Here is a 15,172-nt window from a genome sequence, read left to right on the forward strand (position 1 = left end):
TATTTTCTATCAATTCCAAAACATTATGGTAGTTGCTTTATTAGGAAATTGTATTGTAAAAGCTAAAGGTGACATAAAACACGTCTGAGATGTGCCAGAAAGAGAGCGCTTGGACTCAGCATGCAGGAAAGCTGACCTATTGCACCGAATTCTTTAACTTTTTAATTTATTTTGGTGACATTTTAAGTCACTTTTCCCCACGTAATTGTATCATGGGATCATGACTTTGTAGTCCTTATTTTTGTCTGCTTCAGTAGTGGAACCTGAGATAAATTAAACTCTTTGTGTAAAAATAAAACAAGCAGATAAGGGTGATTCTCAGCACGTAACATTTAAGCAGTAATAAACACCAAAATGTTAAAACTGCATTAGAGAATTTACCTACTTCTGCCCTTCCTTACTGGGGGTGGAATGAGGGATGGGATGAAGAACAAATAAGAGTTTCATGTTTAAATCCACACTCTCTAAATCTCTTGGATGGAAAAAAAAGTCAGCTTTATTCCTTTCCCTAGAAGGTAGGTTGGACGTCTCTGTTTTGACAAGACCTGACTAATGCAGGTTACATCCTGGTGCTTCACTACTGCTATAATGAATTTGAGAATGAAGTATGATACAAATATAACGGCCGTATCCCTTGAGAAAGTGAAAACAAATGCTGCTGTCAGAGAAGCCAACTTTTACAATAGTTTTTCTTTTGGGGCAATTATTGTATCTTTTTATTTCCCTCCTTCCTATTACAGCTCATCCGTGTCCCCACATTCTTACAAATTGGAAACTCACTACAACTCATTCCACAAACACAAGGAACACTTATAAAGCTACTGCGAAGCACAAAGCTGTCTTCTAACATATTCTGATTCACTGCCTTTTATAGACAAGCATGAGATGGATCATACAGTTCTTCCCCTTTCAAATCTATAAGCTCTTTGTAAATGAGCAATGAATTAACCTATTCACCAGACTTGAGAAGGAATTCAGCATTACTATTAAAATTTTCAGAGGGAAACAGAGGCACAGATATAGAAAGACATTAAATCTAGCTCTTTTACTGGTTTACATCCCCCTAATCTTTAAAACATAAGATGCTTCCTTACTCATTAGTGTCAGAGCAGCGTTGGGAAAGCCTATCTGCTCCTCGGAAGGTGCTGACAGTACAAACTACGGGAAGGCGAGTCAGCGGGATGACAACATATAGGGACCAAAATTTAAGTGCTTCATGAAGGTGCAGAAACTACAGTGAGCAATGAAAAAGCAAGGGAAAAAACAGAGAGCAGGGGACAAGGAAGTGACAGTGATGGCAAGAAGGGAGGTAATGCTCTGAGATCCTTATTCTGAAACCAATTTACATTCTGAGCACTAAGAGAACTTAATGACCGATCAGAAAGTATTCCAAACCCCACAAGTTTGCAGGAGAGGAAAAAAAGCATCTGTGATGAACAGTGCAGGAATGACACAGCTCCAGATTCTGGTCTTTCATTCCCACAGGGCTATGGTGAACACTTTTAAAAAATTTACTGCCATTCCACTTGTCAAGTAAAATGACATCCTTTGCCGCTCTGCTGGAGACAGATGATATTAAGAGCACTGATCAGGCCTTTCAGTACCTGAAAAATATTTTGCTGTCCTGGATACTAGCAGGAAAAAAAAAACCCACACCAAAAGCTTGACTTTTTAGTTAATGGAACCTGTAAAATTTAATTAAGTTGTTTAGCATTAAAGCAGGCTTTCAGATGTTAAAAGCAAACAAACCAGACAAATCCAGAACTGTGAATTATGTGCTATTCTTTAGTCTTGCTTTTTACTCTTAGCAATCTACTGCAACAGATTAAAGTTTCGATTCTTTAAAAGTAGCAACAACAGAAAAGGAATCTGCTTTGAGGGGCCACTGAACAGTGACTGTAAAATCCAACTGATAGCGAGTTCGTCTCCCTTTCTGATCAGTGCACAATCACAAGGTTAAGCAGCTGCTCCCAAAGAAGAGCCTTGTTTCCTCGGAGCAGCGCTTAAAGGTGCTGACCATGTAGGTGTAAATACATCTGTCTTTTGCCATTTGCAGCAATACATGCCTCCTACACTTCTCAGAGTGAGGCAGATGGTCCCTGTCCTGTCTAAATATTACACTGTACAGACTTACATTGCTATGTGTTTCTCGAAATATGAGGGCAGATGTTAAATATGTTAAACACACGCTTTGCCCCCTGGAGGTTTAAGTTAAGGCTGCTGCCTCAATTTGGTCATTTTAGGCATGCCAGGCTTCTTGGATCCTAGGCATTCCTCTTCAATCCCCGCTTTATAAATACAGCTTTTCATGTTAATTTCGTATGCTTTCATCAAATATTTTGGATGCAGAACAAATGAAGGAAGCTCTCAGCTTAGTGTTACACATCTACAGGGGCTTCGTTGAAAATTACGATCCTCATTCATGAAAACCCTATTTACACAGCAGGGTATTTCCCAGGACTGTTGTTGTTCCCCCCCCACCCTCCACCCCTTCCCCCTTACATAAGCACTACTGAATATTTTAAATTTATTTGTTTTAAAAATTATGTCAAATAAGAGGACAAGGACAATTTATGAATAGTAAAATTTACTTAAACTATGAAAACTACCTGAATATATTTAAGATATTTGAGAATAATAAAAGATATTTAAGAATAAAACATTCAATAAAATAAGGCAGACTTACTACATTTGCAATGGCTCTAGAAGAGTTTGCTGGTATCAACACAGTGTTAGGGAAACAGCCTTTGTAAAGGCCGACACAAGAATCGGTTTTTTTACACTGCTGTAAACCAAGTGCTTTTTCTCAAGTCATCATCCTCACCATTGCTCCTACCACCCTACCTTCCCTCAGCAGTCCCTCTCATGGATTTTTATGCTCTGTGTCTTGTCCCACCTAGTTGTGTCTATTCTGTTTCAAGGGGTCTACTGACAGAGCCCAGAATGACACTTCCAACCTGCCCTGACTGTATTCTCCCAGTCCTCTCATTGATATTTTCCCTCTTTCAGGACCTCTAACTTGCTGCTTATCTCCATGTACACCCACCTCTCTGACCCTGTCTCCCTGCCCTCATCTGAGATCACACCTTCACGTACTTTCAAAATTCACCTGATCATTAGCGCAGCATCCTTCCCTTGCCTGCATTTGAACTGTAACCAGGGGGAAAAAAAACAACCCAAAAAGCACAAATAAGCAACTAAAATGTATGGGTGGAAGAAGTTTAAGAACAACATTGCCCCTGTTCTGTTTCTCTACTGTTTGCCCAGTCACATTTGTGCTTGTCTATGGAGTTCAGTGACTTCTCTGCAGACAGCCTCTGTGCTTAGGGCAACTGCGTGTTCGTAGCTCACAATTAGGCTCAACAAGCCTAATGAAATTCCTGTTTACAGCAGCAAAAGCAGGGCTGAATCATTAGGTAGACATATATATAGATTCAAATGTATGTATATACATACATCACAGGTAAGCTTTACAACCTCATCATGCATACTTAGTGCACTAAACAAACAGTAACAGATTTTACAGGATGTCCTGAACACTCAAGCACAGAGTATGGGAATTATTCAGGTAGAGAGGGAATATCCATGAGCTCCTGCCTGAAAAATAATTCCCAGTTCACAAAACACAAGGGAAAATTCACCTCACTATTGGGGTTTGAACAAGAAACCACTGAAGCAAGCAAGACAGTGCCTCCACCCATTTGCCAAAATGCAAGAAGATGTTATGAACCTGCAGGTATGAACCTCGATTGCTTTGTCCAACCATTTGCTGAACTTAATCTATTATTCTTAAAAATATAAAAGTAGTCTGTAAATGAATGGATGAATCAGACTTTTAACTAGAAAATATTCAGGGATTTAAAAAACATAAAGTGAGAGAGGAAAAAATATAACCATCACTCACTAGCTTTATGTATTAATGGTAAAAAATCAGTATCTGAAATTCATCAGGAGAAAAATACTGTATCAATTAACTTAAAATTGTTACAGTTTATGGAGCTCAGAAAGCCTCAGTTATTATAACATACATATAGCTTAGTAAAGGTTTTTCACAACAAGTATTTTGAAGTGCTTTATCACGGCACAGTGAGAAATACCAAAGTGCAGCTGGCTCCAGCCTGAAAGTGCACACGTGAATTTCATAGTACAGAACAGTCACTTCAGAGGAAAAACAAGGTCAAGAAAACAGTGGGATTAAGTTTTCTCTTTCTACTCAACCTGGCTGACTGTCTCCCTGTTTCTGAGAGTCAAAAATCATTTCTGTTTGAAAAGGTTGGAAATCAAAATAAACAAAACTTTCAAAAAAAGAGTAACCCCATAACTTATTCTGATTGAATACAGCTCTGCTTATGCTTCATACCAACTCCTTGTGTGAAACTTCTCCCGACGCCAGTATTTCCCATATGGTACTGCAAGGAAGTGACCCACCCAAATCAATACTCTTCGGTTTTGAGAGATTTGATTTCAGGTTTTGTTCAGTTTTCTGATGCTGGCTTTCTTTTCTTGTCTCCTCTTTCCCCCACCCTCCTTCTGCCGCCATTAAATGACATACACCAGAATTAAAATATGGAATAAAACCAAGTATCACTCGTAACACAAGTTATTTCAACGCAAATGATAAATACCGAGGTTAAGACAGGTCTACACTTACCCTGTGCGTTTGGTGATGGTCCCTAATGTCATTGGCTGCTTGATTTGAGCAAGAGGCAACACCACGGTCAAACTTGGAAGAGGCAGGAGTCGAGGGTTCCCAGGATTGTTGTTTGTGAAGTTGTTGTAAGTGTCTTGACTGTTCAATTTACCTTGATGGGACAGAGACGCAATAAAACACATTACTGGAGTTTTTTCTTCATTTTTCATTTTGAACCACTGCCTGAAATAAGCCATTGCCAAAAAAACCTCACCAAAAAACCCCAAACAAAAAGTGAGCTCCCACAGTAAGCAAAACCATCCTAAAAAGTCATCTTAATTTCAGGTAAAAACAATGGAAGCAGCAAATAGTTATTTTTATATAAGGGGATAAGGTTCCCTTCCATGGAAGGGAAATTATTCATGCTGCTCCTGCTTGCCTGACAGTTTTGTTCTCCAAAAAGTTCGATTTGGAGAACAAGCTCTGGATTCCAGTTCTCTATTTAAAAAAGAAAACAGAAAAAAGAAAAAAAATCCAAGTATCTGGAAGGGAATTATTTTCCTACAGCACCACATACAGTGTTGGTAATTCAAAGTCCTGAGAAGGTTGCTTTTGTTGTCTCTACGGCTACAGGCACACATTAAGAGTCATCTGCTGAAGTAAGACGGCAGGAAAACAAGGAGTAACTACACAAAATACAGCCATGCCAATGCCAAGCTACATGTAAAAATCAAGAAAGTATCAAAAATGCAACAAACTTCCTATTCATTCAAGGAAGAAGGAAACAAACCACAGGTACTTAAAAAAGGAAGGGTAAAAAGTAACAAAACAAAATCCCAACCAGCCTAAATTTAGCTTGTTTCAAAGAGGTCTGTGCTGGAGAGACGCCCAGTTTAGATATGCTTTCTTACTTTCTGTATCATTCTGTAGTCACAACCTTTCATTCTTCAGCTCGAAAAGGAAACTAGCTACAAATTTCATGGACAGTAAAGAACGAAATGTGAAGAAACTAAAGAAAGAAGTTAAACAAAAAAGGGGCCAGTCTGTTTATAACAGAATCAAAAGTACTTTAAATAGACAAGCAACCATGAATTAGAAGGTTTAGATCATTAACTTGTTTTTCTGTGTTCCTATAATGCTGTGAAACGCTGGCTTTGTTCTTAATCAAAAGGGAGCCATATTGGGAATTAGGTTCCTAAACAACCGATGCATTCTACGGAGATATTATCCAAATCCCAGGCCAAATCCATACAATCTGACTGAAGAGCAGCCACCTTTTTTCAAGGAAGAAAAACAGCACAGAAAAGGGTTTCTCACAGGAAGCTGCCTGAAAAGCTTTAATGGTACTTCAGATGGATTGAAAATAGGAAAAGGAAGGCGGAAAAATCTTAATGAATGTCTCATCATCCTAAAGACACTCAATGCTTCCTTTACCCTTCTTTTAATACTATATAACTGTAAGCTTAGGGGGTTTATTTGTTTTTTCTACAAAGTCTGTAGACCTCTGCATCTTAGAAAAGCACAATAACAAAAATGATGAAATTACAAAGTGTATTTTGTGTTAAGTATCTGGCCTGAACACTGGTCAATACGTTTTAAGAGAAATAGCAAGGCTTTAATGAATAACAAGCCCATTGAAGTCTCAGAGAGCAGATTTCATTAATAGCAATTTTCCTGCACCAACTTGGAATAGAAAGAAACAGGAAAGGAGGGGGGAAAAAACCCCAGCTCAGTTTTAATTTAAGACTGAGATGCAATTAATTTTTTTCAAGATTTGTTTCATAATGCATTCTTGGTCCTTGTGGAAAGGAGGAGGAATAGTTTTCTGCATTATTGTCTAATTAGTTACCCTTGCATGTAACCAAGGCCTCTCGGAAAGTGTTTCACTCTCCCATGTTCACCACAAGCGACTGCACGCTACACTGCAAACAGCGACGGGATCCACAGAGGGGGCTCCCAACCTCTGTAATTTGTTTTCTTTTACTTGTTAGGAATATAATGATTAACTATGAACTGCTGAACCAAATGACTGTGGTGTTACAGCCTGCGCTCCCTCTCTCAAGGCACATTTAATTTAATCTCGGTGCCCTCCGCTCCCAACATCACGTAGTTTTCCATATGCAAAACCTCCAGTTGATTCGACAGAATATTTGCATGCAGAGAAATGAGGCATTTTCAGATGTCCTTCCTACACACAGATGAGCTGCTTCATTTTCTCACAAGCTGAGGAATCCCAAGGCAGTTAAGGATACTCAGGAAACTGCAGGATTAAGCCATTGCTTAGGAGTTTTTTATTAATTCTAGCAATAACAGTTATTTTTAGGCTCACACATAAGAAGAGAAAACACAAAAAAAACAAAAAAATCACTAAACTATGAAGAGAGAACCAAAAACATGTTAAAGAAATGCTGAATGTGACTGAAATCGAACATGGTTCTTCTTGGGGAAAAATAAAATGAAATTCAGAGGTCAAGCTTTTAATTTTCAAATGTGTAGTTTGTCTGCTCTATACAAACATCAATAAAATAATTAACTAAACCAGAGCTCCTAATCACAGCACTTTATAGCACAAACATGCTAAAAAAATCCAGCTCTAAGAAATGGAAAAGCTGTAAATACCTGAAGTATATCCCAGTAACTACTAGCTGCCAACCTGCATTTTCTGCAGCAACATGAAGTTGCTTAACTGCAAGTAAATATAATTAAAAGTGAGACAAGAAAAAAAAAATAAATAAAGAGTTGGAATGCTACAAAAAAGAGGCACGTTATTTCTGACAGTAAAGTTTTTCTTGAAAATCTGGCCACAATAACACTAAGATGGTGCGGACGAGTAGTAATAAAACTTGCTTCCGTTTTCACTGAATTATTTTTAGCTATTTTTATGATGTTTTGTCCTGTTTTATCTTCACTGGTATGTTGCCTCAGACCTATCAGAGAGGTAGATGTTTGTCATCTTAATTGCACAGCCTTGGGGATCCAGCAAATGCACTCTTATGACTAGGGCTGTTCCTTTCTAAGCATTCAGCACGGGCTGTATTGCGCAGTCTGAATTTCACCGGAACAAGAGTGTGTCACACATTAGGCTTAGGAAGTCATTCTAAAAACCTCGTAACGTTATGATGTGCTCTTGTACCCATCCAGAAATTCAACAATCACCCTCCATTCTTCCAGCCCTTCAAAGTGGGAAACTCCTCTGGCAGTAAAGGGGAGTTGTGCGTGCACAGGGCTGCCGTATCGGGCCAGGAGAGCACAAAGAATGCAGTCAGGCTTCAACAGCATTTCTACAGTGTGGATTCACTGTCAAAGGACACACAACAAATAAGCCAAAGTGTAAGTCCTCTAGAAATACCAAACTGTTTCCAAACTGCAGAATCCTGTACTCAGATTACCTTGCCCCATGCGGACCGTATGTTAGTAAGGAATAAATCCCTGGAATTACAGCTCCAATAGAGGAACATCACTTGGCACTGAACTTTTAATGTTAAATGTTAACGTGGTTGTACCCTGACAGCTACACACACACTGCATCCTACTGACTATTCAAGAAGTAATTTAGAGAAAATTAATCACCATCATCCCAATTTCATGGCAAACATGCCCTCTCAAGAATCCCTCCAAACATTTCCAGCAGAGCATCCCGAGTGATGCAGCTCTTTCCCTTGGTAGCTGCCCAGAGCAGGAGCTTAACAGCCCTCAGGACCATGTGCAAGGTAAGTCCTTTCGGTCAAGTATTTGTCCCTCCATGGGCTGCCACAAAAGAGATTTTCAGATGACAGTTCAAGAACTGTGCACAGAATAGGTTCAGGGCAGTTTAGGCTCAGGTTTGTTTTTCCCATATCCACCCTCTCAGTTGCCTATGCTCCCTCTTCACCTTGGGCCACAGCTCAGGACGCATGCGGAAGGGAGCACTTGGACTATTTTCAACTGTTTCTTGAATATTATAGATTCAAGGTCCAAACTCCTGATCAGAGCTGAACCCAAGTCAAAACAAACTCCTTCAGTTAACCCTAACTCAGGCTTTTAGACTTCCACAGGGGGAAAACAGAAGGAAAAATAAAAAGTCTCACGACTTAAATTAAGCTGCTGGTTACTCATTTACTACAGGACTTGCAAAAAGCCAAGGATGTCATAGCCCTGGTAGTCTGATAGCAGAAGTTTGTTTACACGTGCAGCATTACATCGGATAAAAGTTGTCAACTGAGACACAGAAATTACGACCGGTTAGTTCTGCCTTCGTACCTCTTTGCTGGAAGTCTGCAGAGAACCACCGCCACTTCATCCACCCAAAACCTGAGCCCCGCTTTTCCAGACATTTTATTCCACAAATACTCAGAGGCAAAACGGATTAGGTTGAGGATAAAAGTGAAGAAAGAAAACAACAATGGGCTTTGTTGTCAGACAGAGGGAGCGGCTGCCGTGCCGGCCTGGCCGGGGTGTATTCCCAAGCCAGCCATCATTAACGGACTCACTTCCACCGAGAAAAAAAGGGAGGCCTGAAAGTGCCGGACAAAAGAAATCCCAGCAGACAAAGAAAAAACAAATTAAAAGCACCATTATAAAACACAGATGCTATAAGGAAAATAAACTTCACAAGATTTACTGTTTTTTGACAAAGCTGGACATCTGTGGAAAAGCCATCAGGAGCAGCTCCCAGGTATGGCTGGGACAGACTCCTGTCCCTGCTGCTTCTCCACACCACAGCCCACGCAAGAGTCGGTCTCCCCTATCCACCTACCTTTGCCATCGCTAAGTTATTGATGGCTACTATTCTTATTAATGATTATTTTTATTTACACTTATTGTCAAACCTATAAAGTATTCCTAAGGCACGAACATGAGATTTAAAGAGTGATCTAATCACACATTTTGAAGCTTTCACGTGGATATGAAAGAGCTGCACTTCGGGGAAGGCAGGCAAGACTTGCTAGTTTGCAATGCTCTAAATACCACTGGGTAACTGCAAGCAAGTCATACAGTAAACTTGTCCGGATAACTGAGAGCCTTGATGAATTCAGGCCAGATTTCAAATTGGTCAGCATTTGAACAGAGCACTTGAGGGCACTGCTGTCAGAGATCATCTTTGAGGAGAGAGGAAGAAAAACATCCTGATTTTTGCAGCTACTAATGACATAAATATACATCAAAATGCAGCACGGCAGATATATTCCCACCAGCCCCAAGGAACTCATTTGTGAACGCAGCACAGTGGAGCCAGTGTTACGCAAAGGGACTTTATTGGATCCTGAAAGAATTAGGTTGGTGCAGCCCCACTGATGCCTCTACCGTGACTCTGCCCTTCTCTTTAGTCCTTGCATAGTACCACATTAATGCGACCAAATCACTTCTTACCCGATTTAAACCTCGCTCTAATACATCGGTACCACAGATCCCAGCTCCGCACACAGGCGACAGCCTCAGCCCGTCAGACGGGAAGGGAGCTCACTGTTTCACAGCTGAGCTGGAAACCAAAACTGAAATGAAATCATTTTACCCATTAAATTTCCCCTGGCAGTTTTGATTGCATTCAGCACGTCTCCTCACTCAAGTGTGGTGGGATCCTCTGCAGAGAGGAATTCCACCCTGTTGGTGAGCAAAGCAAATGGGACTATGCCCAGGCAGTTTTTCTGGTAGGAACACAATGCCCACAAATGATGCCATCTCTCTATGCACCACACATGAAAAACTACAACGTGGTACTACTGAACACCTCTCAACCTCCTAACAAAATGATTCTACATTGATTTAAATTTTTTTTCTTTCTTTATTCCAACACAAAAAGCTTAGTAACACAGTCATATTAAAATTCAACCCCCACTTGATGAGCTTTTATATCTTACAGTATTTAACAGACTACTTTTCAAAGCGTACCATGCAGCCTGTCGACATTAAGGCTACATGCAAACATCTTTAATTTGGTAAATAAAAACGCAGTAACTGGAGGCCATGCAATCATTTGGAAGCCGAGTTGAACAAGAAGGAGCTGTGCTTGGCCATTACTTGTGTTCAGCAACTGAAGATTCCTCAACTAAACATTTCCTAATCATATAATGCAAGGGAAATAAAATCCTTTCTAACTGGCAGACAGAAAAAGGCAGGAAAAACAGCGGTGTCATGGATGTGGTGGTTTATTTTGCTTTGCTTATTATTCAATCCAGAAAGTTTCCCGGATGAGAATGGAAAACTTCCCAGCTTCAGTTCCAAGACTTTCACCCTCGTTTCTGACCTTTTCTCAGACATGTTCCAGTATAATCTGTAATCTACTACAGTCGGAAGAGGAAACAGCAGCGCCCTGGTGAGAAACGCTGCCTTGTGACCTGAGTAGGGAACGCTGCGGAAGCAATGCTGGCTCGCTGAACGCGTTTGGAAGAGCCCGGCAGACAAACTCAATAGCATCCTGAGAAGCACACTCAATACCACGAGCACTAATTACCATCAGAGTGGGCTTTTATGCTTTGTTTTATTCAGACAAACGTGGGTTATGTCTCTTTGTAAAATGTTACACGGTTTCCTAGAACAAGTCAGGAAACTAATTATTTTAGTTAATGATCGCTTCTAAATTAAAGTTATATGGCAATATCCTTGAATTCGATCCTACCAAACTTAGCCTCATTTCATACCCTATCCCTCAGTATTTCCAATACAATTAGACCCATTAAAGAAAGAATATTATATATTAGCTACAGCATGCACAAGCACACGATCTAACTACTTGGAGGAAATTCCCCTCTCAGCTAAACTGGTGCCAGTCCAAATCCTATCGCTAACTTGATCCTGTTGAAATGGAAGGGAGAAAATAATGCAGCTGGTTGTTTCCATAACGTTTCAAACTGCTTGACACTGAACTTTTGGAAACACCACTGCACTAAAGCTCATGATTGTCCTGAGCAAGCAGAACTTTCTATTAGCATCCACGCAAGGCGTGGTGACAGGCAAGCTCCTAAGTCAGAGCACTCTGCTGAGATATGCGAGCGCCGGTCCAAGTGTCTCAGCCACTGATGAGACAGAGTCCTCTGCCCTCTCACCCAAGCTCCTTGAACTTCAGCTTTTCCAACTGCTGTCGGCGTCATCCACTCAAAATCTGAACGCAGCCTCATCATATTCCTTCCCTCCTTCTGAAGTTTCTCTTTCTTCTGCCATCTTGGGTTTCAAAACCTTTGTCCCTCAGTTCTAAAGTGTCCCACTGATACCTGAAAATCTTCCCGTGTCCCAGGCAAAGAGTAGAGGAGGGAATGAACTCCTCATTTTGACAGATACTAGTTTGCTGTGCTGAAATTCCTCAGCAAGCGGCACAGCAAAGGTGCCCTGAAGCATTTCCTTAGAAAACCACCCCTCCAGCCCTGCCCCGAAACATGGCTGGTGCAATCAGCATCCTTTAGGACTTCGTTAACTAAAAATATTGCTGGTGCAAAGCTTAAGGCCCTTTATAGGCAAAACTCTCCTCAAAGTAACACTGTTGCCACTTGATTGCCAGCTGGGGGCTGCAGACATTGCTTGAGATGGTTGTTACCAGCAAAATGAGCCAAAGCCTTTCGGCTCACAGGTCATCTCCACTAAAGCCAGGCGCAGGCAGGGAGGGGGACAGAGGTTGCCATCCTATTTGTACCACACCTCACACCTTCAACTCTTCACAGATTAGAAGACTGCAAGGTTGATTCCTTGTTGCTCCTATGGTTCTAGCTACCGAGTATTTTGCAACTGAATGGGAAGGTGCCCTGCCTGTCCTCCCGGAGTGGCCATGAGCCAGCTCTGAATCAGAAGCTGTGGCTGTAGCTACCACAGTGCTGGACTTGAGTTTGCAAACTCCTCCAAGGAAAGGTCTATCTGAGCTCAGACTTAACACCCCACTAATGAGGTTATAGTATAGGCAGCTTCTAGGCGCTGTGTACTCTGTCAGTCCATGGATGTGTGTTTCTTGCACATGGGAATTTTACAAACTCTGTCTGCTGGTGAGTGATGAAACGCTTGAGAAAACAAGTTTGCACCAGTACTGCCCCTTGTCATGTCTATCAATCATAATTCATATCAACACAGTTTTGAATTCAAAGACTTCTTTCAGGGATGATTCCAAGATGCTTCAGTGCTGTGAACTTTAGAAAAGTCTCAGACTTCTCTTCCAAATGATACAGAGTAAAAAGATCTTTACGAACTTACGGGTCTTTTTTTTGTGTCAGGCCAGCTCAGTCAGAAAAACTGGTCAGCTTTTGATAGAAAATGCAAAAGACTGGTCTGGGAGCTTCTGGAGGACACCTCTGTATGCAGCTGTGTTGGGTGAGGAGACACAGTTTAACTGCAGCCCTGTCCTCAAAGGACTTAGCTTATTAGTCCTTATATCGAGAATAAACTGCATGTTAATACATCTGTGTTTTTTTCTTTCCCTCACCTTTCTAAACTACGCCTTTTTTCCCTTGCTCTAACATTTCAGCATCTGAATTCAATCCAGGTTGCACACACAGTATTTGTCCGAAGTTCTATGGAAAAAAAATTTTAAAAGTGCCTTGAGAACCGCTATATATGAGAACTTGATAATAATATCCATGGATAATTATAATAAATGGCTTGTCTGAAACACCCCTAGAATAAGAACTGAAATAAACCATGGCAATCTCTCTCCCTCTTCCACCCACCACACACCCTCGCCAGCTCTGCTCTTTTACCCGTGACCGTTAAGGATGTTTTCTGGCTCTGTGACAGCATCGTGACTCAGGTCATGAGAAGTGTCAAAGATGCATTTCCTTGAGATGGGAAAGAGCAACTGATTTTAACAGCCCACAAAGACTAAGCAAAAAGAATAAGCCCAATCAGCATATTTAAGGGTAAAGATAAACCTTTTAAAAGATACAAGTATATTTTATTTCCAATCTTAATGCTTACTTTTCTTTCCATAAAGTGTTTACATTTTTCAGACTACCAAAAATGCACAGTTGATTTAAATGCCTTGCTTAAGAATAATAAACTGAAAAAAGACAACAAGAGCAGCATGCATTTAACTGCATAATCAATCACCGATCGTACGCACGAGGAACCTGAGTCAGGCTGCAGGCACAAGGGACCTGCCCTGCATCCCAGGGCCCCAGGACACCCACTGCCAGAGGACACAGAAGGTGTTTGGGCTTGAACTGAGCAGGTCCATCAGATAAACTGATTGTTCCCACCAGCTCTTGTCCCAGGCCTTTCCCTCACGGGTTGCTAAACACAGAGCTTCGCATGCTTTCACCTTCCTTCATGCCAAACCTTACTTGTCATACAACACCCGCACGACTTAAACCTCCTCCTTTAGCTGATACAGTCTCTTGAAAAACTCTAGATTCTACTTTCTCACCTTCTGATCAAACCTGGTACAGGCTTGTATCAGGTGAGCAAAGCTACTTCTTGTCATTTCACTGATGGCAGCTCCCTCAACCCACTTAACGTTCCTTGACCCCCCAGCAAATTTCTGGATCATGCTGTCTCCCCTGCACTAGACCTCTCTTCTCCCCATCTAATCCCAGCCTTCCGCTTTTGTGCTCTGGACACAAACACCATTCAGAAAACCTTTCCTGCATCACTCCTTTAGTAACCAACCCTTTTCAGTTGGCTTGTTACTGCGAAGTTCACTCTTGGTGACTGCTTTCATGCTAATCACACTCCTCCTTAAAACACTGCTCAGCTGTATAGAAGTGCACCCAGTCCTCTGCTGAGACACATAAAGCATGAGAAGCCATAAAGCAGTTGAGCATGTTCCTTCTTGCACATCACTATTGCTATTTATCAATTTCCGATTGGCAAGAACTGCAAAACCCTATCAGAAGTGATACATAATCTGCAGGATGTCTTTACTACTCACAGTGTTCAAGAAGGAAATACACTAGCCTGTCTTTGATAAACTGGTTAACTGGTGAGATCTGCAGATGGGAAAAACATTTTTACTGTAAATTGAGAGGAAGTAATTGAGGGAACAATTGAAATAACAATAGAATCCCAAAATGTCATTTTATTAAGTCATTTTCAAAGAAACACTTCAAAATCCAGTCACCGTTTCTCATCGGACTCCCTCAGTACATGCCTCTGAAACATCAACACTTGACCCTATAGAAATTTTCTCCAGTTTGATGTTACCAAGACTGAAATCATCTGTCTTGACAGGAAAACTTCAGTGGGACCCTCACATCCGTGGTAATCCAACTCCTCTCTGCCTTCCACCTTCCGTTCACCTCGCGATCCATCTTTGACATCGCAGTCTCCTGTGCACTCCCTATTACTTCCCCTCCGCCTGTCTACCCCCAATCTTTCTGAAGCAGTTTGCTTTGACCACTGCTACGGCATCTGCTGCGCTAAATCACTCAGTCATGTATTTTTACACTTCATATCGCAAGAACTGCAATTCCCTTCTGATGCCAGTCTCCTTCAGTCTTCAATTTAGCTGGAATACTTGCAAAGTCTTTTTCTAATATAAAGGCAAATATACATTTGCCCCAGTCTCCAATCTGCACTGTTACAAAAGCCCACTTCTAAACCACTTTATGTGCAGACACGAACTTCCCTTGTGACAGAATTTACCAGTCT

General features: G+C 41.1%; 1 protein-coding gene across 3 annotated transcripts in view; it reads right to left on the reverse strand.

Annotated features, from left to right (window-relative positions):
* BCAS3 (BCAS3 microtubule associated cell migration factor) overlaps positions 1–15,172 on the reverse strand; it is a gene marked incomplete at its 5' end in the record, with an annotated part of 348,271 nt that overhangs the window by 221,335 nt on the left and 111,764 nt on the right. For all 3 annotated transcript variants that reach the window (XM_084273336.1, XM_084273335.1, XM_084273334.1), the window contains one exon: positions 4,652–4,802. In XM_084273336.1, the coding sequence (XP_084129462.1) occupies positions 4,652–4,802 (151 nt within the window). The remainder of the gene's footprint in view (positions 1–4,651; positions 4,803–15,172) is intronic.

The sequence above is a fragment of the Gallinula chloropus genome, assembly GCF_964237585.1.
Source record: "Gallinula chloropus genome assembly, chromosome: 19".
NCBI lineage: Eukaryota > Metazoa > Chordata > Aves > Gruiformes > Rallidae > Gallinula > Gallinula chloropus.